The sequence below is a fragment of the Elephas maximus genome, chromosome 17, assembly GCF_024166365.1.
Source record: "Elephas maximus indicus isolate mEleMax1 chromosome 17, mEleMax1 primary haplotype, whole genome shotgun sequence".
NCBI classification, from domain to species: Eukaryota; Metazoa; Chordata; class Mammalia; order Proboscidea; family Elephantidae; genus Elephas; species Elephas maximus.
The window spans coordinates 41,757,900-41,785,241 of record NC_064835.1 but is presented as its reverse complement, the minus strand read 5'-3'; the positions used below and the strand labels follow the sequence as shown (position 1 = coordinate 41,785,241).

Sequence of the window (27,342 nt, the reverse complement as noted above, 5' to 3'; positions counted from 1 at the left end):
GATCAGGTGGACACTTAAGACTATGTTGGCATCTCCTGCCTGGAGGGGAGATGAGAGGGTAGGGGGGTTAGAAGCTGGTGAAATGGACACAAAAAGAGAGAGTGGAGGGAGAGAGCAGACCATCTCATTAGGGGGAGAGTAACTGGGAGTATATAGCAAGGTGTATATAAGTTTTTGTGTGAGAGACTGACTTGATTTGTAAACTTTCACTTAAACCACAATAAAAAACTTTAAAAAAAAAACCAAAACTGCCTTTGTCTTAATTCCTTCTATTAAACTTATTACCAAGAGATTGTTAAAGAGAATGCTACTTATCAAGCAATTTGTTCAAAAACCCTATATTCATGTTCTTCCAGGTAAAGGCTGCATCCCCAGGCCTCACAGGGAAGGCCGCTGTCAATGCGGATTCCTTCAACAGGTGTGCTGCTACCATAGTTGTTTACAATAAACAAAGCATTTCACAAGTGTGCCATGTGAAAAATGGACTATCATTCGGTGAAGAGCAGAATTTGCGAGTGGAATGTTGGTCTTATTCCTAATGCCAAATTATTGCTAATTAAAAATTAAGAGCCATAAATATTGAAACCAAATTCTGAGATTTAGAATAGTTATTAGCATTAACTACTGTTTGAGAAAACTGAGAAATTTTAGAGACACAAAAAAATTCAAAGCAAACTGGAGAGATACAATGAATAAGTACATGAGGTCATGCTGCTAAGGGTGTGATCTCAGACATGTTTTTTAAATCTAAGCCAAACTTTGATTTCCTTATCTATAAAATGGGGGTAAAAACAGTATCTACTCTTAGGATTGCTAAGACAGTTCCATGTGATAATTATATAAAGAACTTCAGATAACTCCTAGCACCTAGGAAAAATTTAATAAATCTAACTACGATAAACAAGTACATTCTACTAATGTATCCATTATTATGATAACCACAAATCTTATATTTAGGTACAAAAGTAACTATCATCTAGCACAAACACCCCAGAAAACCTATGCCATTTCTGCTTCATGAAGATCTTCTTTGGTTTTTTCCTCAAATGAATGTTGGGGCAAAATATTAATCCATTTTAGTAACTAAAATTGTTAGGATGACTCCAGGATTAGCAGAGATTACCATCCTTCTACACAGTATATGTTCAGAAAAGGAAAAGGGTTCCACGTGACCAACTCTAAGGTGTATCCTTGTAGTTAGGTTTTGACTCGTGACTTCAAAAGAGAAGACCTGAGACCTTGGTGAACTCGGAGTCAGGGCCTTGCTTCCCTCTGCATCCGTGTTTCAATCTATTACTGTAAATATGTTAAAACCTTTATAAATAATTTTGGACAGATTAGTCACTTAAGAACCAATTGGGATGAAAATTTCTTATCCCATTAATCTTTTACTTGCCCTTTCAAGCCACATACCACATTTTTTTCTACCTTTTATCTCTACTCCATGGGTGAATACCCTTAATTAAAAAAAAAAAAAATTAAACTATCCTTTAAAATATTATAATTAAGGAAAGTTTAAAAATGTAATAAATGCTGATGGTAGGAAAGAAAAAAAGACCTAACAGTTCTAAAGAATAAAAAGTGAATAAAGCAGTACACTTCAACACATAAAGGAACAGCCAAGGGCCAGAACTAAATCAAAATTAACATTATTTTTTTATCAACTGAAAATTCAAGGTTAGCATTCACTTATCAGGATTTTTTTCTGTATCATCAGACTTTATACAGTGTATCTTTTTCAGCTGGAATGGAAAGCTAGGAGGATAGCTGAAAAACAAATGAACAAAAAACAAGGAGGAGGAACACTTATAGCACCAAAGTAGCAACACTGAACTATACAGACAATGAGAAGGAGGCTTTGTAAATTTCTAATAAACCTTTTACCTAGAACAGGAATCCTTTCTCCAGCATACTTGATTTAGCTGCTGTCAGAATCTGACCACCTATAATCCCTGATAAAATGAAACTCCAAGCCCCAAAGTTATCCTATTAGACTCTGGGTACGAATATACTGATGACAAAGACCAGTCATCAAGACAAGGTGACAATGATACAGCAGATAAACAGACCAACAGAAAAGAATGGAGATCCCAGCAACAGGCCCTCTCATAAACGGTCACCTGTTTATGACAAAGCGCACCACGATGCAGTGAGGAAAGGCCACTCTTACACATAAATACCCCAGGGTGAACTGGATAGCCTTGTGAAGAAACATGAAACACCATACGTAACAATTCCGGATAGATTAAATCTAAAATATAAGAGATAAAACACAGATGGGTATCAATAGAGAATGGATAAATTGTGGATGATTCACACAATGGAATGTCACATAGTAATAAAAAAGATAATATACTGCTGTGTGCAACAATGTGGATGAATTCCATAGATGAAATACTGAGTAGAAAAAATGGGACACAAAACAGTAGATACAGTATAATTTCATTTACATAAAGTTCAAGAACAAACAAAAGTAATCTATAGTGATAAAGTCAGAAGAGTGGTTATTTTTGGCATGGAGTGTGTACTTTGAAGGATACCCTGGGTGGTGCGAATGGTTAGGTGCTTGACTACCAACCAAAAGGTTGGCAGTTTGAACCCACTCACAGTAGTACTGGAAGAGAGCCCCGGCAATCAGCTTCTGAAAGGCCATAGCCTTGAAAACTCTATGGAGAGCAGTTCTACTCTGCACACATGAGGTCGCCATGAGTCAGAATCAGCGAGACAGAAACTGGTTACTGGTTATATACTTTGAGGGAGTTTTAGGGGGTCTTTATCTTGATCTGTGTCATGGTTAGGTAGGCGAATACATAATTTAAAATTCACTAAGATATACACACTTATGCCCCCATGTGCCTGTCAGTTTGTCGTACTGTGGGGGCTTGTGTGTTGCTGTGATGGTGGAAGCTCTGCCATCAAGGACATCATACATGAAGAAAGCAAAAGGTCACTAAAAAGACAGGAGAGAAAGAAAAGACCAAAATGGATGTCAGAAAAGACTCTGAAACTTGCTCTTGAACGTCGAGTAGCTAAAGGAAAAATGATGAAGTAAAAGCTGAACAGAAGATTTCAAACGGTGGCTCAAGAAGACAAAGTAAAGTATTATGACCTATTATGATGTGCAAAGACCTGGAGATAGAAAACCAAAGGGAAGAACATGCTTAGCATTTCACAAGCTGAAAGAATGGGAGAAAAAATTCAAGCCTCGAGTTGCAATGCTGAAGGATCCTATGGGGATATTAAATGACACAGGAAGCATCAAAAGAAGATGCAAGGAATACACAGAATCACTACACCAATAAGAATCAGCTGATGTTCAACCATTTTAGGAGGTGCCATATGATCATGACTCGATGGTACTGAAGGCAGAAGTCCAAGCTGCACTGAAGGCAATGGCGAAAAACAAGGCTCCAGGAAACGGACAGAATACCAATTGAGATGTTTCAACAAACGGATGCAGTGCTGGTACTGCTCACTTGTCTGTGCCAAGAAATTTGGAAGACAGCTACCTGGCCAACCAGCTGGAAGAGATCCATATTTATGCCTATTCCCAAGAAAAGTGATACAACCAAATGTGGAAATTATCAAACAATATCATTAATATCACACGCAAGCAAAATTTTGATGAAGATCATTTGAAATCGGATGCAGCAAGTGTATCAACAGGGAACTGCCGGACGTTCAAGCCGGATTTAGAAGAGGATGTGGAAGCAGGGATATCACTGCTGATGTCAGATGGATCCTGGTTGAAAACAAAGAATACCAGAAAGATGTTTACCTGTATTCTATTGACTCCGCAAAGGCATTCGACTGTGTCTCATAACAAATTATGGATAACATCTCAGAGAATGGGAATTCCAGAACACTTAATTGTGGTCGTGAGGAATCTGCACATGGATCAAGAAGAAGTCGCTCTAACAGGGTAAGGGGATGCTGCATGGTTTAAAGTCAGGAAAGATGTGCGTCAGGGTTGTATCCTTTCACTATACCTATTTAATCTGTATGCTGAGCAAATAACTCGAGAAGCTGGACTATATGAAGAAGAACAGGGCATCAGGATTGGAGGAAGACTCATTAACAACCTGCATTATGCAGATGACACAACCTTCCTTGCTGAAAGTGAAGAGGACCTGAAGCACTTACTAATGAAGATCAAAGACCACAGCCTTCAGTATGGATTACACCTAAACACAAAGAAAACAAAAATCCTCACAACTGGACAAATGACCAACATCATGATAAACGGAGAAAAGACAGAAGTTGCCAAGGATTTCATTTTACTTGCATCCACAATTGACACCCATGGAAGCAGCAGTTAGGAAATCAAAAGGCGGGTTGCATTGGGCAAATTGGCTGCAAAGGACCTCTTCAAAGTGCTGAAAAGCAAAGATGTCACTTTAAGGACTAAGGTACACCTGACCCAAGCCATGGTGTTTTCAGTCTCCTCATATGTATGCAAAAGTTGGACAATTAATAAGAAAGGCCAAGGAAAAATTGATGCCTTTTGAATTGTGGTGATGGCGAAGAATACTGAATATGTCATGGACTGCCAGAAGAACGAACAAATCTGTCTCGGAAGAAGTACAACCAGCATGCTCCTTAGAAGCAAAAATGGTGAGATTAAGTCTCACATACTTCGGATGTGTCGTCAGGAGAAGGATATCTTGCTTGGTAAAGCTAAGGGTCAGCGAAAAAGAGGAAGACCCTCAACGAGATGGACTGACACAGTGGCTGCAACAATGGGCTCAAGCATAACAAGGCTTGTGGGGATGGCATGGGACCAGGCAGTGTTTCATTCCGTTGTGCACAGCGTCGCTGTGAGTCATAACTGACTCGGCGGCACCTAACAACAACGACAACATATACTTAAGATTTGTGTACTATACTGTATGCATATTATATCTCAATTTTTAAAAACATCTGCATTATTTAATATATTATAGTAAATGAATACCAACACTATAAAATTATTTCTAAGCATATTATGAAACAGGAGCAAGAGAAAAAGACAGATGGTAGAAGCAGACATATAGGCTGGAGGCTGGCAAACTTTTTCTATAAAGGGTCAGGCAGTAAATATTTTAGGTTTTGTAGGTTACAAGCAGTTTCTGTCACATAGGATTTTTTTTTTTTTTAAACCCTTTAAAAATGTAAAAACCATTTTTAGCTCATGGGCCATATGAAAACAGGTGGCAGGCTGGATGTGACCCACAAGGTGTAGTTTGCTGACCTCTGCTCTAGGTAACACAGGTTTTGGAATTATCAGACAAGGACATTAAGGAACTGCCATAAATATGTTTAAGAAAATATGAGACAAATGGGAGAATTTCACAGGGACATACAATCTAACGCAAGGGTCAGATGGAAATTCTAGAGCTGAAAAGTACAACAGCTATAAATACAGTACGTGGGCTTACAGCAGGTTTTAATAGCATTTAATGTTTTAAACCTGAATTTTTAAAGCTTTTCAAAAGGTTTTAACAGCTGAAGAAAGGATTAGCAAACAGAAAGACAGGTCACAAAAAAAGAATGAGTGGAAACATGAAGGGATAAAAGGTGCACAAAAATTATTGGAGAAATATGAGACACTGAGAATGATGAAAACTCATGTAGTCAGAGACCCAGAAGGAGAAGACAGTGGGGCAAAAGCTGTTATCTGTGAAGATAATGGCCATGAATATTCCAAAACTGATGAAAAATATTAATCCATAGATTCAAGAAGTCCTATAAACCCTATACAGAATAAATACAAACAAAACTATACACACTTCATGGTAAAATTTATAAAAATCAACTAAAAGGAATATTAAAAACAGAGAAAAGATATATTAAAGAGCAATACTAAGATTTCAGCTGAATTCTCAAAAGATGGAAGAGAGCAGATAATGGTATGCCACCTTCAAAGCAGTAAAAATTAAATGCTGATTTAGAAATCTATTTCCAGAACAAATATCCTTGAAAAATGAAGACAAAATAGATATATTATCAGATAAACAAAAACTGACAGAATTTATCACCATCAGACCTCATTTAAAAACTAAGAATGAGTTTTTCAAGAATAAGGAAAATGCTCCCAGACAAAAGTAAATGCAGTAAAGAAAGAGAAGCAACACAAAGAATTAAAATATAAGGCTAAATCTAAATTACTATCAACTACATAAAATAATCCCTGGTGGTGCAGTGGTTAAGTGCTACGGCTGCTAATGAAAAGGTCAGCAGTTCGAATCTACTAGCTGCTCCTTGAAAACCCTATGGGGCAGTTCTACTCTGTCCTATAGGGTCATTATGAGTTGGATTGACTTAATGGCAGTAGGTTTGGTTTTGTTTGTTTATATAAAATAATAATGTCTTAAGGAGTTTAAAATATATGAAGTATTAATGACCACCCACGTACCCACCATCCAGTACTTATTAGGCAGTTCTACTCTGTCCTGTAGGGTTGCTATGAATCAGAATTGACTTGATGGCATTGAGTTTGGTTTTTTGGTATGTACAATCCTGTAAATAATATACTATCTGCTCTGCTTGTTGTTAGTTGATATAAACGGAATCAATCTTTATGCACCTTTGATGGCTTGTATTTTTGCCTAACATTATATCTGTGCGATACACCTCTACTGTAGCTGTCATTTATTCATTTTCACTGCTGTATAGTATTCCTTTGCATGACTATTCCACAGTTCATCTGTTTTTCTGTTGATGGACTTTTGGTTTATTTACTTTTTCTATTAACACAGTGTTGCCAGGTCTATTGGTGCATGCATTTCAGCATTTTGGGGGGGAACATACCTGGTAATGGAATTTCTGGGTCATAGTACAGGTGAAAATTCATTAGTTAATGTCAAACTGTTTTCCAAAGAGAATGTGCTAATTTATACTCTTACCAACAGTGCATAAGATTTCTCATTGACCTATATCCTTGTCTACACTTGATATTGTGAGATTTCTTAATTTCTGCCAATCTTATGAAATAAAATGTATCATTGTAATCCTGATTTACATTTCCTGATATCTACTGGGAAACCCTTGTGGCATGGTGGTTAAGAGCTATGGCTGCTAACCAAAAGCTTGGAAGTGTGAATTCACCACGTGCTCCCTGGAAACCCTATAGGGCAGTTCTACTCCGTCCTACAGAGCTGCTATGAGTTGGAATCGACTCGATGGCAACAGTTTTTTTTTTTTTTTCTTTATGTCTACTGAACTAGAACATTTTCTTTTTTATTGTACTTTAGATGAAGGTTTACAGAACAAACTAGTTAGTACACACATTGTTCTATGACGTTGGTTAACAACTCCATGACATGTCATCACTCTCCCTTCTAAACCCTGGGTTCCCTATTACCAGGTTTCCTCTTCCCTCCTGCCTTCCATTCCCTGCCCCAGGGCTGGTATGCCCTTGAGTCTTGTTTTGTTTTATGGGCCTGTCCAACCTTTGGCCAAAGGATGAACCTCAAGAGTGGCCTCTTTACTGAGCTGAAACAGTATCCAGGGACAATACTCTCAGGGTTTCTCCAGTCCCTATCAGGGCAGCAAGTCTGTTTTTGTGTGTGTGTGTGTGTTTGTGTGCGTGTGTTCGAATTTTGCTCTACATTTTCTCCAGCTCTGTCCGGACCCCTGCCAAAGCAGTCGGTGTAGTAGCCAGGCACCGTCTAGGTGTCATCGATTGTGGCTGGGCACGAACTAGTTCTTCTGGTCTCAGGATGATGTAGGTCTCTGGTTCATGTGGCCCTTTCTGTCTCTTGGGCTCTTAGTTGTCGTGTGACCTTGGTGTTCTTCATTCTCCTTTGATCCAGGTGGGTTGAGACCAATTGATGCATCTTAGATGGCCGCTTGTTAGCATTTAAGACCCCAGACGCCACATTTCAAAGTGGGATGCTGAATGTTTTCATAATAGAATTATTTTGCCAATTGACTTAGAAGTCCCCTCAAACCATGGTTCCCAAACCCCCGCCCTTGCTCCGCTGACCTTTGAAGCATTCATTTTATCCCGGAAACTTCTTTGCTTTTGGTCCAGTCCAATTGAGCTGACCTTCCATGTATTGAGTGTTGTCCTTCCCTTCACCTAAAGCAGTTCTTATCTACTAATTAATCAGTAAAAAAAACCCTCTCCCTCTCTCCCTCCCTCCCCCCTCGTAACCACAAAAGTATGTGTTCTTCTCAGTTTATACTATTTCTCAAGATCTTATAATAGTGGTCTTATACAATATTTGTCCTTTTGCCTCTGACTGATTTCACTCAGCATAATGCCTTCCAGGTTCCCCCATGTTATGAAATGTTTCACAGATTCGTCACTGTTCTTTATCAATACGTAGTATTCCATTGTGTGAATATACCACAATTTATTTACCCATTCATCCGTTGATGGACACCTTGGTAGCTTCCAGGTTTTTGCTATTGCAAACAGAGCTGCAATAAACATGGGTGTGCATATATCTGTTCGTGTGAAGGCTCTTGTTCCTCTAGGGTATATTCCGAGGAGTGGGATTTCTGGGTTGTATGGTAGTTCTATTTCTAACTGTTTAAGATAACGCCAGATAGATTTCCAAAGTGGTTGTACCATTTTACATTCCCACCAGCAGTGTCTAAGAGTTCCAATCTCTCCACAGCCTCTCCAACATTTATTATTTTGTGTTTTTTGGATTAATGCCAGCCTTGATGGAGTGAGATGGAATCTCATCGTAGTTTTAATTTGCATTTCTCTAATGGCTAATGATTGAGAGCATTTTCTCATGTATCTGTTAGCTGCCTGAATATCTTCTTTAGTGAAGTGTGTGTTCATATCCTTTGCCCACTTCTTGATTGGGTTGCTTGTCTTTTTGTGGTTGAGTTTTGACAGAATCACATAGATTTTAGAGATCAGGCGCTAGTCGGAGATGTCATAGCTGAAAATTCTTTCCCAGTCTGTAGGTGGTCTTTTTACTCTTTTGGTGAAGTCTTTAGATGAGCATAGGTGTTTGATTTTTAGGAGCTCCCAGTTATCGGGTTTCTCTTCGTCATTTTTGGTAATGTTTTGTATTCTGTTTATGCCTTGTATTAGGGCTCCTAAAGTTGTCCCTATTTTTTCTTCCATGATCTTTATCATTTTAGTCCTTATGTTTAGGTCTTTGATCCACTTGGAGTTAGTTTTTGTGCTTGGTGTGAGGTATGGGTCCTACTTCATTTTTTTGCAAATGGATATCCAGTTATGCCAGCACAATTTGTTACAAAGACTGTCTTTTCCCCAATTAACTGACACTGGGCCTTTGTCAAATATCAGCTGCTCATATGTGGATGGATTTATATCTGGGTTCTCAATTCTGTTCCACTGGTCTATGTGCCTGTTGTTGTGCCAATATCAGGCTGTTTTGACTACTGTGGCTGTATAATAGGTTCTGAAATCAGGTAGAGTGAGGCCTCCCACTTTCTTCTTGTTTTTCAGTAATGCTTTGCTTATCCGAGGCTTCTTTCCCTTCCATATGAAGTTGGTGATTTGTTTCTCTATCACCTTAAAAAATGACATTGAAATTTGGATCGGAAGTGCATTGTATGTATAGATGGCTTTTGGTAGAATAGACATTTTTACCATGTTAAATCTTCCTATCCATGAGCAAGGTATGTTTTTCCACTTAAGTATGTCCTTTTTAATTTCTTGTAGTAGAGCTTTGTAGTTTTCTTTGTATAGGTCTTTTACATCCTTGGTAAGATTTATTCCTAAGTATTTTATCTTCTTGGGGGCTACTGTGAATGGTATTGATTTGGTGATTTCCTCTTCGATGTTCTTTTTGTTGATGTAGAGGAATCCAAGTGATTTTTGTATGTTTATTTTATAACCTGAGACTCTGCCAAACTTTTCTATTAGTTTCAGTAGTTTTCTGGAGGATTCTTTAGGGTTTTCTGTGTATAAGATCATGTCATCTGCAAATAGAGATAATTTTACTTCCTCCTTGCCAATCCGGATGCCTTTTATTTCTTTGTCTAGCTTAATTGCCCTGGCTAGGACTTCTAGCACGATGTTGAATAAGAGCGGTGATAAAGGGCATCCTTGTCTGGTTCCCGTTCTCAGGGGAAATGCTTTCAGGTTCTCTCCATTTAGAGTGATGTTGGCTGTTGGCTTTGCATAGATGCCCTTTATTATGTTGAGGGATTTTCCTTCAGTTCCTATTTTGCTGAGAGTTTTTATCATAAATGGGTGTTGGACTTTGTCAAATGCCTTTTCTGCATCAATTGATAAGATCATGTGGTTTTTGTCTTTTGTTTTATTTATGTGGTGGATTACATTAATGGTTTTTCTGATATTAAACCAGCCTTGCATTCCTGGTATAAATCCCACTTGATCATGGTGAATTATTTTTTTCATATGTTGTTGAATTCTATTGGCTAGAATTTTGTTGAGGATTTTTGCATCTATGTTCATGAGGGATATAGGTCTGTAATTTTCTTTTTTTGTAATGTCTTTACCTGGTTTTGGTATCAGGGACATGGTGGCTTCATAGAATGAGTTGGGTAGTATTCCGTCATTTTCTACGCTTTGAAATACCTTTAGTAGTAGTGGTGTTAACTCTTCTCTGAAAGTTTGGTAGAACTCTGCCGTGAAGCCGTCCGGGCCAGGGCTTTTTTTTGTTGGGAGTTTTTTGATTACCGTTTCAATCTCTTTTTTTGTTATGGGTCTATTTAGTTGTTCTACTTCTGAATGTGTTAGTTTAGGTAGGTAGTGTTTTTCCAGGAATTCATCCATTTCTTCTAGGTTTGCAAATTTGTTAGAGTACAATTTTTCGTAATAATCTGATATGATTCTTTTCATCTCAGTTGGGTCTGTTGTGATGTGGCCCTTCTCGTTTCTTATTCGGGTTATTTGTTTCCTTTCCTGTATTTCTTTAGTCAGTCTATCCAACGGTTTATCGATTTTGTTAATTTTTTCAAAGAACCAGCTTTTGGCTTTGTTAATTCTTTCAATTGTTTTTCTGTTCTCTAATTCATTTGGTTCAGCTCTAATTTTTATTATTTGTTTTCTTCTGGTGCCTGATGGATTCTTTTGTTGCTCACTTTCTATTTGTTCGAGTTGTAGGGACAGTTCTCTGATTTTGGCTCTTCCTTCTTTTTGTATGTGTGCATTTATCGATATAAATTGGCCTCTGAGCACTGCTTTTGCTGTGTCCCAGAGGTTTTGATAGGAAGTATTTTCAATCTCGTTGCATTCTATGAATTTCCTTATTCCCTCCTTAATGTCTTCTATAACCCAGTCTTTTTTCAGGAGGGTATTGTTCAGTTTCCAAGTATTTGATTTCTTTTCCCTAGTTTTTCTGTTATTGATTTCTAGTTTTATTGCCTTGTGGTCTGAGAAGATGCTTTGTAATATTTCGATGTTTTGGATTCTGCAAAGGTTTGTTTTATGACCTAATATGTGGTCTATTCTAGAGAATGTTCCATGTGCGCTAGAAAAAAAAGTGTACTTTGCAGCAGTTGGGTGGAGAGTTCTGTATAAGTCAATGAGGTCAAGTTGGTTGATTGTTGTAATTAGGTCTTCCGTGTCTCTATTGAGCTTCTTACTGGATGTCCTGCCCTTCTCCGAAAGTGGTGTGTTGAAGTCTCCTACTATAATTGTGGAGGTGTCTATCTCACTTTTCAGTTCTGTTAAAATTTGATTTATGTATCTTGCAGCCCTGTCATTGGATGCATAAATATTTAATATGGTTATGTCTTCCTGATCAATTGTCCCTTTTATCATTATGTAGTGTCCTTCTTTATCCTTTGTGGTGGATTTAAGTCTAAAGTCTATTTTGTCAGAAATTAATATTGCTACTCCTCTTCTTTTTTGCTTATTGTTTGCTTGGTAAATTTTTTTCCATCCTTTGAGTTTTAGTTTGTTTGTGTCTCTAAGTCTAAGGTGTGTCTCTTGTAGGCAGCATATAGACGGATCGTGTTTCTTTATCCAGTCCGAGACTCTCTGCCTCTTTATTGGTGCATTTAGTCCATTTACATTCAGCGTAATTATAGATAAATAAGTGTTTAGTGTTGTCATTTTGATGCCTTTTTATGTGTGTTGTTGACAATTTCATTTTTCCACTTACTTTTTTGTGCTGAGATGTTTTTCTTAGTAAATTGTGAGATCCTCATTTTCGTAGTGTTTGACTTTATGTTTGTTGAGTCGTTACGTTTTTCTTGGCTTTTATCTTGAGTTATGGAGTTGTTATACCTCTTTGTGGCTACCTTAATATTTACCCCTATTTCTCTAAGTAAAAACCTAACTTGTATTGTTCTACATCGCCTTGTATCACTCTCCAAAAAATATGGAACGCTTCACGAATTTGCGTGTCATCCTTGCGCAGGGGCCATGCTAATCTTCTCTGTATCGTTCCAATTTTAGTATATGTGCTGCCGGAGCGAGCACCATCATTCTGCTTTTGCATGCATATGAGGAGACTGAAAACACCATGGTTTAGGTCAGGCACGCCTTAGTCCTTAAAGTGATATCTTTGCTTTTCAACACTGTAAAGAGGTCTTTTGCAGCAATTTTGCCCAATGCAATCCGTTGTTTGATTTCTTGACTGCTGCTTCCATGAGTGTTAACTGTGGATCCAAGTAAGATGAAATTCTTGACAGTTCCAATCTTTTATGCATTTATCAAGATGTTGCTTATTGCTTCAGTTGCGAAGATTTTTGTTTATGTTGAGGTATAATACATACTGAAGGCTTCATCAGTAAGTGCTTTAAGTCCTCTTCACTTTCAGCAAGCAATGTTGTATCATTTGCATATCACAGGTTGTTAATGAGTCTCCCTCCAATCCTGACTCTGTATTTTCTCAGACTATTTGGTCAGTATACAGACTGAATAAGTATGGTGAAAAGATATAACACTGATGCACACCATTCCTGACTTTAAAACATGTAGTATCCCCTTGTTCTGTTTGAATGACTACCTCTTGGTCTATGTACAGGTTCCTGGGGAGCACAATTAAGTGTTCTGAAATTCCTATTCTTTGCAATATTATCCATAATTTGTTATGATCCACAAAATTGAATGTCTTTGCATAGTCAAAAAACACAGGTAGGTGGGGCCGAGATGGCGGAGTAGTCACACACTTCTGGTGATCCCTCTTACAACAAAGACCCAAAAAAACAAGTGAAATGATGATATTTATGACAAGCCAGGAGCCCTGAACATCAAAGGCACAGTTACAAAATGGACTGAGCAGCAGGAGGAGGGAGAGACGGTTCAGAAGCAGTAAGGAATTGCTGGACCTGAATCACTGGGAACCCTCAGGCACCATTCCCTGGAGCGACCATGGTGGGGGCTGGTGGTAGTGTTCCGGACATAGTTTCCTCAGGGAGAGACAGCTAGCCACACAGCCTACTCACACCTCTGAAACCAGAGAACAGCACTCTTGGTAAAAGCTAAGCACTTGTGTTTATTTTCCCACACCCCCAGCCCGCAAGCCAGCTTCAGTGGCTGTCGATTTCCCTGGGCCTGACATAGGCCCTGCTGCAGGCCCCGAGCCATGCTCTCAGCCTTGGAGAAGGAACAAATTCACAACTGGGGGAAAAGATAATCTGCCAGCTCCACTAAGCTGCAGAGTTCAGGACAGAAGTGGCTCCTATCCATGCATAAATGGTCTGTTGATGTTAAACAGCTTTCATCCCTGCATGAACCTGTGTGTGCCTATTTCAGAAGAACAGGCCTTTGTTGGAGACTGCATCCGTTTCAGCTGTGTGGTGGAGAGATGGTGTTTGACACTGCTCTGCCTATTAAACAGGGTCCTCGCCTACCCATATCAAGGGTCTAAGGATTAGTGGCTCCACCCATATCACCAAGCCATCCATAACAGGGGTCCAAGGATAACTGGTACCTCCCATTCTTTACAATTAAAAGCATTGGGTGCCCATGGTCTGGCTGCAGAACCCATCCACCTGGGACTCACTTTCCTCACAGACGCTCGGGGTACAGTTGTCAGCACCCTACCTTGTTCAGAGTGTGACCCCCTGCTGCAACCAGATACCTGTACCTACACCAGTCACCCCTGCCCTTTTAAGACTGTAGAACAGAGCCTGTACCACACTCTTGATGACCAACTATCGGGACACCTGAGCTGAACTCATACAAGAAAACTGAAGGGACTCCAAGGCTCATAAACCTGGTAACAGCTCCAGTCATCTGGTGACAGGGTGTTAGAGCTTCAAAGGTGAAAATAATCAAGCTAGGTCACTCAAGCAAACTATTTGGGTACATCAAAACAAAGTAAGAAGCTAGGATATAGTAGGCAAACATAAACTAATAACCTCTAGATGGCTCAGAGATAACATTCAATATCAAATCACATAAAGAAGCAGACCATGATCGTTTCAACAAGCTCTCAAAACAAAGAATCAAGGAATCTTCTGGATGAAGATGCATTCCAGGAATTACCAGATGCAGAGTACAAGAGATTAATATACGGAACTCTTTAAGACACCAGGAACAAAATCAGGAAAGAGATCAGGCAAAACACAGAACAAGCCAAGAAACACACAGATAAAGCAATTGAAGAATTAAAAAGGCTATTCAAGAACATAATGAAAAACTTAATAAGCTGCAAGAATCCACAGAGAGAGAGCAATCAGAAATTCAGAAGATTAACAATAAAAATTAAAGAATTAGACAGCACAATAGAAAGTCAGAGGAACGGAACTGAGGGAGCGGAAGGCAAAATTAGTGAGACTGAAGATAAAACACTTCCACCAACATATTAGATGAAAAATCAGATAAAAGAATTTTTAAAAATGAAGAAACTCTAAGAATCATGTGGGACTCTATTAAGAGAAATAACCTACGAGTGATTGGAGTACCAGAACAGGAAGGGAAAACAGAAAATAGAGAGAGAATTGTTGAAGATCTATTGGCAGAAAACTTCCCTGATATCGTGAAAGATGAGAAGATATCTATCAATGATGCTTACCAAACCCCACATAAGGTAGATTGCAAAAGAAAGTCACCAAGACATTTTACAATCAAACTTTCCAAAACCAAAGATAGAGAATTTTAAGAGAGGCTTAGGATAAATGAAAAGTCACCTATGATGGAGAGTCAATAAGAATAAGCTCAGACTACTCGGCAGAAACCATGCAGACAAGAAGGCAATGGGATGACTTATATAAAGCATTGAAGGAAAAAAATTGCCAGCAAAGAATCATATGTCCAGCAAAACTGTCTCTCAAATACGAAGGTGAAATTAGGACATTTCTAGATAAACAGAAGTTTAGGGAATTCATAAAAACCAAACCAAAACTATAAGAAATACTAAAGGGAGTTCTCTGGTTAGGAAATCAATAATATCAGATATCAACCCAAGACTAGAACACAGGACAATGCAACTAGATGTCAAACCAGACAGGAAAAACACAAAAATAAATCAAAATAAAAAAAGTTCAAAACAGGGTAACAGCAGTGTCATTATGTAAAAGAAAACAACATTAAAACAATAAAGAGGGAAAGTATACTCACAGATCTTTCATATGAGGAGGAAGTCAAGGCGATATAAAGAAATAAGTTTGGTTTAAAACTAGAAAAATATGGGTAAATATTAAGGTAACCACAAAGGAGACTAACAATCTTACTCATCAAAATAAAATACAAGAAAAAAATAAAGACAGCAGAAACAAAACGAACAACAATGAATGAGAGGAAAAGACAATATACAAAGATAAACTACTCAGCACAGAAAATGAAGTGGGAAAAAAACTGTCAACAACACACAAAAAAAAGACATCAAAATGACAGCACTAAACTCATACCTATCCATACTTATGCTGAATATAAATGGAGTAAATGCACCAATAAAGAGACAGTGGCAGAATGGATAAAAAATCACAATCCCTCTATATGCTGCCTACAGGAGATACACCTTAGAGATACAAACAAAAACTCAAAGGATGAAAAAAAAATATATCAAGCAAAATAACGATCCAAAAAGAGCAGGAGCAGCAGTATTAATTTCTAACAAAACAGACTTTAAAGTTAAATCCGCAACAAAGGATAAAGAAGGACACTATATAATGATTAAAGGGACAAATACCAAGAGGATATAACCATATTAAATATTTATGCACCCAATGACAGGGCCTCAAGATACATAAAATAACGCTAACAGCATTGAAAAGTGAGCTAGACAGCTCCACAATAATAGTAGGAGACTTTAACACACCACTTTAGGTGAAGGACAGAACATCCAGAAAGAAGCTCAATAAAGACACAAAGAGCTAAATGCCACAATCAACCAATTGAACTCACAGACATATACAGAACTCTCCACCCAACAGCAGCCAAGTATACTTTATTTTCCAGCGCACATCGAACATTCTCTAGAAGAGACCACATACTAGGTTATAAAGCAAGCCTTAGCAGAATCCAAAACATCGACATATTACAAAGCATCTTCTCTGACCATAAGGCCATAAAAATGGAAACAAACAACAGAAAAAGTAGGGAAAAGAAATCAAGCACTTGGAAACTGAACAATACCCAGCTCAAAAATGGCTGGGTTACAGAAGACATGAAGGATAGAATAAAGACATTCATAGAATCTAATGAGAATGAAAACACTTCCTATCAGAACCTTGGGGACACAGTGAAAGCAGTGCTCAGAGGTCAATTTGTATTAATAAATGCACACATACAAAAAGGGGCTAAAATCAAAGAATTATCCCTACAACTTGAACAAATAGAGAGAGAGCAACAAAAGAAACCCTTAGGCACCAGAAGACAGCAAATAATAAAAATTAGAGCAGGATTAAATGAAACAGAGAACAGAAAAACAATTCAAAGGGTTAACAAGACCAAAAGCTGGATCTTTGAAAAAATTAACAAAATTGATAATTCATTGGCCAAACTGACAATAGAAAGACAGGAGAGGAAGCAAATAACTCAAATAAGAAATGAGATGGGCAATATCACAGCAGATCTAACTGAAATTAAAAGAATCATATCGGGTTACTACGAAAAACTATATTCTAACAAATTTGAAATCCTAGAAGTGGATGAATTTCTAGAAACACACTACCTACTTAAATTAACACAAAGAGAGGTAGAATAACTAAATAAACTCGTAACAAAAGAGATTGAAAATGTAATTTAAAAACTCCCAACAAAAAGAAGTCCTGGCCTGCACCGCTTCACTACAGAGTTCTACCAAACTTTCAGAGAAGAGTTAACACCACTACTACTAAAGGTATCTCAGAGCATAGAAAAGAATGCAATATTCCCAAACTCATTCTATGAAGCCAACATATCCCTGATACCAAAACCAGCTAAAGACACCACAAAAAAGAAAATAACAGACCTATATCCCTCATAAACTTAGATGAAAAATCCTCAACAAAATTCTAGCCAATAGAATTCAACAACATATCAAAAAAACAATTCACCATGATCAAGTGGGATTCATATCAGGTATGCAGAGATGGGCCAACATTAGAAAAACAATTAATCCATCATATAAATAAAAGAACCAGAAGATCTTGTCAATTGATGCACAAAAGGCATTTGACAAAGTTCAAAACCCATTCATGATAAAAAAAAAACTCTCAGCAAAATAGGAGAAGGAAAATTCCTCAACATAATAAATGGTATTTATACAAAGCCAACAGCCAACATCATCCCAAATGGAGAGTCTGAAAGCATTTCCCTTGAGATCAGGAACCAGAGAAGGATGCCCTTTATCTCCACTCTTACTCAACATTGTGCTGGAGGCCCTAGCCAGAGCAATTAGGCTAGATAAAGAAATAAAGGGCATCCAGATTGGTAAGGAAGAAGTAAAAGTATCCCTATTTGCAGATGACATGATCTTATACACAGAAAACCCTAAAGAATCCTCACGAGAACTACTGAAACTAATAGAGTCCAGCAGAGTATCAGGATAAAAGATAAGCATACAAAAATCAGTTGGAATCCTATACACCAACAAAGAGAATATCGAAGAGGAAATCACCAAATCAATACCATTTCCAGTAGCCCCCAAGAAGATAAAATACTTAGGAATAAGTCTAACCAGACACGTAAAAGACCTATACAAAGAAAACTACAAGACACTACTGCAAGAAACCAAAAAAGACCTACATAAGTGGAAAAACATACCTTGCTCATGGATAGGAAGACTTAACATTGTAAAAATGTCTATTCTACCAAAAGCCATCTATAGATACAATGCAATTCTGATCCAAATTCCAATGACATTTTTTAATGAGATAGAGAAACAAATTGTCAACTTCATATGGAAGGGAAAGAGGCCCTGGATAAGTAAACCATTCCTGAAAAAGAAGAGCAAAGTGGGAGGCCTCACACTACCTGATTTTAGAACCTATTATACTGCCACAGTAGTCAAAGCAGCCTGGTAGTGGTACAACAGATACAAAGAGCAATGGAACAGAATTGAGAATCCAGACATAAATCCATCCACATATGAGCAGTTGATATTTCACAAAGGCTCAAAGTCTGTTAAATGGGGAAATGACAGTCTCTTTAAGAAATGGTGCTGGCATAACTGGATATCCATCTGCAAAAAAATGAAACAAGACCCATACCTCGCACCATGCACAAAAACAAACTCGAAATGTATCTAAGACCTAAATATAAAATCTAAAACAATATAGATCATGGAAGAAAAAACAGGGACAACGTTAGGAGCCCTAATACATGGCATAAACAGTATATAAAACATTACTAACAATGCACAAACACCAGAAGAGAAACTAGATAACTGGGAGCTCCTAAAAATCAAACACCTATGCTCAACCAAAGACTTCACCAAAAGAGTAAAAAGATTACCTACAGACTGGGAAAAGATTTTTAGCTATGACATTTCCGATCTGTGTCTACTCTCTAAAATCTACATGATACTGCAAAAACTAAACTATAAAAAGACAAGTAACCCAATTAAAAAATGGGCAAAGGATATGAACAGACACTTCGCCAAAGAAGATATTCAGGCAGCTAACAAATAAATGAGGAAATGCTCACCATCATTAGCCATTAGAGAAATGCAAATCAAAGCTACAATGAGATTCCACCTCACTCCAACAAGGCTGGCATTAACCCAAAAAACACAAAATAATAAATGATGGAGAGGTTGTGGAGAGACTGGAACACTTATACACTGCTGGCGGGAATGTAAAATGGTACAGCCACTTTGGAAATCAATTGGGCGCTTTCTTAAAAAGCTAGAAATCAAACTACCATAGGATCCAGCAATCTCACTCCTTGGAATATATCCTAGAGAAATAAGAGCCTTTACATGAACAGATACATGCACACCCATGTTCACTGCAGCACTGTTTACAATAGCAAAAAGATGGAAGCAACCAAGGTGCCCATCAACAGATAAATGGATAAATTATGGTATATTCAAAAAATGGAATACTATGCATTGATAAAGAACAATGATGAATCTGTGAAATATTTCATAACATGGAGGAATCTGGAAGGCATTATACTGAGTGAAATTAGTCAGCTGCAACAGGACAAATATTGTATGAGACCACTATTACAAGAACTCAAGAAATAGTTTAAACAGAGAAGAAAATATTCTTTAATGGTTACGAGAGTGGGGAGGGAGGGAGGGAGGGAGAGGGGTATTCACTAATTAGATAGTAGACAAGAGCTATTTTAGGTAAAGGGAAAGACAACACGCAATACAGGAGAGGTCAGCACAACTGGACTAAACTAAAAGTAGTCTCCTGAATAAACCGAACGCTTCAAGGCCAGCGTAGCAGGGGCAGGGGTTTGGGGACCATGGTTTCAGGGGATATCTAGGTCAACTGGTATAATAAAATCTATTAAGAAGACATTCTGTATCCCACTTTGGAGAGTGGTGTCTGGGGTCTTAAATGCTAGCAAGCAGCCATCTAAGATGCATCAATTGGTCTCAACCCACGTGGAACAAAGGAAGATGAAGAACACGAAAGACACAAGGTAATTATGAGCCCAAGTGACAGAAAGGGCCACATAAACCAGAAACTACATCAGCCTGAGATCAGAAGAACTAGATGGTGCCCCACTACAACCGATGACTGCCCTGACAGGGAATGCAACAGAGAACCCCTGAGTGAGCAGGAGAGCAGTGGGATGCAGACCTCTAATTCTCACAAAAAGACTGGACTTAATGGTCTGACTGAGACTAGAAGGACCCTGGAAGTCATGGTCCCCAGATCTTCTGTTAGCCCAAGACAGGAACCATTCCCAAAACCAACGCTTCATACAAGGATTGGACTGGACTATAAGACAAAAAATGATACTGGTGAGGAGAGAGCTTCTTGGATCAAGTAGACACATGAGATTATGTGGGTAGCTCCTGTCCAGAGGGGAGATTAGAAGGCAGAGGGGGGACAGAAGCTAGCTGAATGGACACTGAAATAGAGGGTAGAGAGAAGGAGTGTGGTGTCTCATTAGGGGGAGAGCACCTAGGAGTACACAGCAAGGTATATATAAATTTTTATATGAGAGACTAACTTGATTTGTAAACTTTCACTTAAAGCACAATAAAAATTAAAAAAAAAAAAGGGTAAACATGTTTTTCGTATTCTCTGCTTTTAGCCAAGATCATCTGATCCAAAAAACCAAAAGCAAACCAAACTCAGTGCCATCAAGTCGATTCCGACTCATAAAGACCCTATAGGACAGAGTAGAACTGCCCCATAGAGTTTCCAAGGAGTGCCTGGCGGATTCGAACTGCTGACTCTTTGGTTAGCAGTCATAGCACTTAACCACTACACCACCAGGGTTTCCAGATCATCTGATAGCAGCAATGATATCTCTGTTCTATGTCCTCTTCCGATTCCAGCCTGAATTTCTGGCAGTTCCCTGTTGATGTACTGTTGCAACTGCTTTTGAATTATCTTCAGTAAAATTTTATTTGTGTGTGATATTAATGATATTTTTCGATAATTTCTGCATTTTGTTGGATCACCTTTCTTTGGAATGGGCACAAATATGAAGCTCTTGCAGTCAGTTGGCCTGGTAACTGTCTTGCAGATTTCTTGGCCTATACAAGTGAGCACTTCCAGCACTGTATCCGTTTGCTGAAACATCTCAATTGGTATTCCGTCAATTCCTGCACTAATTCTTTTTTCACCAATTCTTCAGTTCAACTTGGACTTCTTCCTTCAGTACCGTTGGTTCTTGATCATATGGTGCCCCCTGAAATGGTGGAAGGTTGACCAATACTTTTTGGTACAGTGATCCTGTGTATTCCTTCCATCTTCTTTTGATGCTTCCTGCACTGTCCAATATTTTCCCCATAGACTCTTTCAATATTGCAACTTGAGGCTTGAATTTTTTCTTAAGTTCTTTAGCTTAAGAAATGCCAGCTGTGCTCTTCCCTTTCAGTTTTCTAACTCCAGGTCATTGCACATTTCATTATAATACTTTACTTTGTCTTCTTGAACTGCCCTTTGAAATCTTCTTTTCAGCTCTCTTCACCATTTCTTCCTTTTGCTTTAGTTACTCTACCTTCAAGAGCAAGTTTCAGAGTCTCTTCTAACATCCATTTGGGTCTTTTTTTTCTTTCTTGTCTTTTTAATGACTTCTTGCTTTCTTCAAGTATGATACCCTAGATGTTATTCCACAACTTGTCTGGTCTTCGGTCATTAGTTTTCAATGTGTCAGATATATTCTTTTTTTTTTTTTAATTAGTTTTTATTGTGCTTTAAGTGAAAGTTTACAAATCAGGTCAGTCTCTCATACAAAAACTTACGTACACCTTGCCAACACTCCTAATTGCTCTCCCTCCAATGAGACAGCACAACTCTTCCCTCCACTCTCTCTCCTCATGTCCATTTGTGTAGCGTCTGGCCCCTTCTGGCCTCTCATCCACCAGCCAGACAGGAGATGCCAACATAGTCCCATATGTCCACTTGATCCAAGAAGCTCGCTCTTCACCAGTATCATTTTCCATCCCCTATTCCAGTCTAATCCCTGTCAGATCTATTCTTGAGATGGTCTCTCTAAATTCAGGTGGGATATACTCAAGGTCATACTTTGGCTTTCATGGATGTGTTCTAATTTTCTTTTGAAAAAAAAATTTTTTTTTAACCTGAACTTGCACATGAGTAACTGATGGTCTGTTCTATAGTTGGCCCCTGGCATTGTTCTGACTGATGATATTGAGCTTTTCCAGCATCTCTTTCTGCAGATGTAGCCGATATGATTGCTGTTTATTCCATCCTCCAAGGTCCATGTGTATAAAAAAACAAACAAACAAAAAATAGTCGCTGTTTATGCCGTCAAAGAAAGGTATTTGCAACAGAGACGTCACTGGTCTTGCAAAATCCTATCATGTGATCTCCAGCGTTGTTTCTATCATCAAGGCCATATTTTCCAACCAGTGCTCTCTTCTTTGTTTCCAACTTTTCCATTCCAATTACCAGTAATTATCAATGGATCTTGATTACATGCTTGATCAATTTCAGACTATAGAAGTTGATAAAAATCTTCAATTTCTTCACCTTTGGCCTTAGTGGTTGGTGTGTAAATTTGAATAATAGTGGTATTAACTAGTCTTCCTTGTAGGCATAAGGATGCTGTACTTCAGGACAGATCCTGAAATGTTCCTTTAGACGATGAAGACAACGCCATTACTCTTCAATTTGTCATTCCCGGCATAGTAGATCATATTATTGTCACATTCAAAATGGCCAATATTGGTCCATTTCAGCTCACGAATGCCTAGGATAATGATGTTTATGCATTCCATTTTAGTTTTTGGTGACTGCCAATTTTTCTAGATTCATACTTCACACACAGAATGTATGTTTACAGTTGTTTCTTCTTATTTTGAGTTGTGCCACATCAGCAAACGAAGGTCCCGAAAGCTTGACTCTGTCCATGTCATTAAGGTTGACTCTACTTTGAGAAGCCAGCTCTTTCCCAGTTGTCTTTTAAGTGCCTTTTAACCTGAAGGGCACTATATCAATGTTCCCTTGCTATTCATAAGATTTTCACTGTCCAATTTTTTTCACAAGTAGACTGTCAGGTCCTTCTTCCTCATCTTAGTCTGGATGCTGAACTGAAACATGTGCACCATGGGTGACCCTGTTGGTATTTGAAATACCAGTGGCTTAGCTTCCAGGATCACAGCAGCATGCAAGGCACCACAGTACAACAAACTGACATGCATAACAATCCTAAATACATATGCAATTAAAATACAGCTTCAAAATATATGAAGTAAACAGTGATAAAACAGAAAGGAGAAACAGACGATCTATAATTCTACTTGGAGACTTCAATACTTTTGTCTTGGTAATGGAAAGAACAAGTAGAACAGAAAATCAGCAAGCATATAGAAGACGAGCACTATCAACCACTTTGACTCATCTGACATTTATAGAACACTCCACGCAACAGTAGCAGAATATATATTTTCATTGTACCTAGGACATTCAATAAGATAGACCTCATATGCTGGGCCATGAGACAAATGTTTACAAATTTTAAAGAAATGAAATGGAATTAAAGTAGAAATCATAACAGAAAGATATCTGGAAAATCTCCAAATATTTGGAAACTGAACAAGAAATGTCTAAACACCACATAAGTCAAAGTCATGAGGAAAATTAGAAAATATTTCAGTAAAATGAAAAATCAAAATCAGTAAGATGCAGCTAATGCAGTGCTTAGAGGGAAATTGACAGCATTAAAATGTTTATATTAAAAAAAAACTCCAATCAATAATCTAACATTTCACCTTACAAAAACTAGAAAAACAGAAAATTAAACCCCGAAAAAATAGAAGGCAAAAATAAAGAGCATAAATCATAAAAATTGAAAGCAAAAACAATAGTGAAATCAATAAAACTAAAAGCTGATGTTTCAAAAAGATTAATAAAATTGATAAACCTATATCCAATATGTCCAAGAAAAACAGTGAGAAGACACAATTCACCAATATCAGGAATTGAGAAAGTAACACCATTACAGATCCTCCAGACATTAAAAGGATAATAAGGGAATATTATAAATAATTTTTGCTCACAAATTTGCCAACTTAAATTGACCAATTCTTGAAAGGCACAAACTCCTAAAGCTCCTTCAAGAAGAAACAGATAACCTAAAAAGGATACAATTAAGTTACCTTATTATATTTTTGATTTGTAGTAAGATACCACTTTCCAGGGTAATGTTCAAAGCATTTCTTAGGTACTGATTAAACTCCTCAAAGAACATTTCATTTCCTTCTTCATACTTCCCATAGTTCTTTGAGTACTCCTTTTGAATGCAGTGATTGGTCAAATGGCAGGTTTTGTCTTGGAAATTATCAGCATGATATGGTTCTGAAGCAGTCCGAAGCACACCCTCTCTATAGAGGTAGATATTATACTGATGATCCACTAAGACCCAGCTCCTGCAATTCAACAAAAACACTGTTTACTCAAGTCACCCAAAGGTTCTCCATATTATATGTATCAATCTCCACAACCTGATTTTTTTTCTGGAGATGGGGAGAGTAGGGGAATGAGGTAAACTCTAAAATTATATGTGGCAAACTGTAACCAAGACAATGGGTCATCAGTACAATGAGGAAAACATTTCCTCATAAATAACAAGGAGACTTAGATTCATTCAAAAGATGTAACGTTTTGAATAGATTTGGATGGATTGATTTTTAAGGTTAACCTATGAGGCCTATGTTTGCAATGCTTGCTGTTTTAATAATCTTAAGAGGAGGGTATTCAAAGTGTCTCATTCTGGAGCTACCGTGACATAGGACTGGTATTTAGGAAGCAGCACTTCATGATGAAGGCATCAAGAAGATAGTCAGTCCTCGATGAGATGACAGCAAGGTCAAGGGCAAGCTCGGGAAAGTACCAATTTCTTTGCCCACTGTCAAGTCCTTCTCTCAGAAAGTTAAAATCCAAATAGCTAACTCCAAATGTGGTCATGTGCTCATGAAGCCCATAAAAAATGGGGCACAAATAATGAAATGAAGACACACGATCCATTGTATCTTAGTTATGCGCTCTGTGTACAGCTCTTATTTTCCGCAAGCAAACCGCATACAGTTATACCCTCTGTGGAACCAAACAAGTCATTTTAGTGAAAGGGAATATAAAAAAAGAAAGTCTATAATCTTACTAATATTTTCTAGAAAGAAAAAATACTGAATGTAAATAAAAAATTAGGTACAGAAGCTCAGTTTCATTCAGCTGTGTTTCATTTTGGTAACACATTAAAAAAAAAAAAAAAACATATTAAACACAGTCAAATTCTTCATTCCACTCCTCACCATACCCCATATCACTTTTTCATATTCATAAAAACGAGAACGGAAGACACTGCTTACCGAATGTCAAACTTGCGATGACCTGGTTCAAGAAGCAGAGGGTGCTCAAGATATTTCTGGATTACATGGACCTGGCCCTGGTTGTCTATGAAATCCAGAAGCTCTGTAGCCTCTGAGGAGATGAGGATGCCTTCACCTAATACAGCAAAAGCAAAACAAAAATTAGTCCAGTTCATCCCAGGAGGAAAAGCTCCCTACAAAGTCAGGAAGGAAATAATGAGCAGAAAACGCCCACTGGATATTTCTATTGGCCTGCTCATGCTTTTCTTTCCCCTTCCTTTCCCCTATTCAATCTCTCACACTCTCCCCTTCCTTCACAAGAGCACCCAGGGTTATCCAACTAACTCTTGACATAGGATTGCACACGAAACTCCACTTTTACAGATATTCAAAGTGTCTAAGCGGCGTAAGTAATATGCTACTGTACACTGCTTATTGTGAGGTTACTTTCACAAAAAAGAATGTACACCGCCTGTGACCAACAAACCTACTTCTAAGGCTGTATTTTAGAGAGATATCAAGAAGGTCAGGGCAATGTACAGTCATATTCGCTGCAGAATTGTAACACAAAAAATAGATTCTAGGTGTCTATCAATATTAAATAAACGATAAAATATTTTTTTAATGGCTTTATTGAGATATAGTTTCAACGGCTGATTTTTCAGAACTAGTTCACCAGGCTTTCTTCCGAAGCACCTCTGAGTGTACTTGAACTTGCAACCAAGTGCATTAACCATCTGCACCACCTAGAGACTAAATTCATTCGTTTAAATTGTACAATTAGACTTCAGCATAGTCAAGACTTGTGCAACCATTATCACAATCTAATTTTAGAACATTTTATCACCTCCTCTGAAAACCCCATACCCATTAGGAGTCACAGCCTATTCCTTCGTCTCCCCATCCCCTGGCAGCCACTTATCTACTCTCTATGTCTACACATCTGCCTATTCTGGGTATTTCATACACATGGAGTTATGTGATATCTGCGCTTCTGTGTACAGCTTCTTTCACTTAGTATAATGGTTTCAAAGTTCATCTATGTTGTAGTATGCATCAGTATCTTTTTCCCTTCTGTGGTTGAATAATACTCCACTGTATGATTATCCATTCGTCAGCTGATGGACATTTGGGTGGTCTGCACTTTTTGGCTGTTATGAATAATGTTGCTATGAAGATTCACATGCATGTTTTCATGTAGACATATGTTTCCAATTCTCTTGGGAATATACCCAAGAGTAGAACTGCTGGGCCATATGGGAACTATTTTTAACTTTTTGAGGAACCGTCAAAACTGTTTTGCAAAGTCGCTGCACCACTTTACATTCCCAACAGCAATGGATCAAGGTTCCAGTTTCTTCACATCCTCGTAAAATGGTGGCTACGGCAGCGTTGTCAGAACCTAACTTCAGGGAGATAATGACCAGGATCCACCCAAAGCTGATTCCCATGAGGTGGAAGTCAGACACGCCTCAACCCTCCAGCCTCTTTACCAATTCTGACACCAGCTGAAGCACGCTGTACTCCTCTTCTGGGTCTGATAATCCATTGCAATGGCCACACTGAACTCACAGACCACACTCACAATTAAGTGGTTTATTAAGGAAGTAACAGGGTACAACTCAGGATCAGGATGAGGGAGCACATAGGCAAAGTGTAGGAGAGCTCTCTCAGCCATGCAGGCCTCCTCTCAGCCCCGAGGACAGGCTCCTCTCAAGACTCTGCCGCAGGGTCCCTTCCGGGCCTGTTGTTGTCTTCAGTGTTAAAGCCCTTGACCCACGTGGCAGCTCTCTTAGGAGGTTCCTTGCCTCCTCTCTCTCTGTTTCTTCTCTCTTGCCTATTCTCCTTTCTGCCCGAAAAGTCACTTTGGGTTGGCTGCATATAACCACAATTACTTAACAACTTCAATCATGACCCCTCCCAACAGGGCCACAAACCAGCCAATCCCCTCTCAGGAGGCCACGGATGCTTCATTTGCATAGTCTATTGACCAATTCCTGCAAGGTGCAGCCTGCCCCGTGATTGGTATGCACCTTCTAAGCTGTTTTTCCAAAAAAAA

At 38.3% G+C, this 27,342-nt stretch overlaps 1 protein-coding gene and 1 non-coding gene across 8 annotated transcripts in view; both read right to left on the bottom strand.

Annotated features, from left to right (window-relative positions):
- Window positions 1-27,342, bottom strand: part of TTL (tubulin tyrosine ligase) — a 56,379-nt gene that overhangs the window by 7,499 nt on the left and 21,538 nt on the right. For all 7 annotated transcript variants that reach the window (XR_007513716.1, XR_007513717.1, XM_049857653.1 and 4 more), the window contains 2 exons: window positions 25,284-25,419; window positions 24,075-24,344 (listed from right to left, as the gene is read on the bottom strand). Coding sequence is in view for 5 of the 7 variants with exons in the window: in XM_049857653.1 (XP_049713610.1) it covers window positions 24,075-24,344; window positions 25,284-25,419 (406 nt within the window). In the remaining 2 variants the exon portion in view is untranslated. The remainder of the gene's footprint in view (window positions 1-24,074; window positions 24,345-25,283; window positions 25,420-27,342) is intronic.
- On the bottom strand, window positions 12,261-12,367 carry LOC126061244 (U6 spliceosomal RNA). Its single transcript, XR_007513723.1, has one exon. It is a non-coding gene; the product is annotated as a U6 spliceosomal RNA (small nuclear RNA).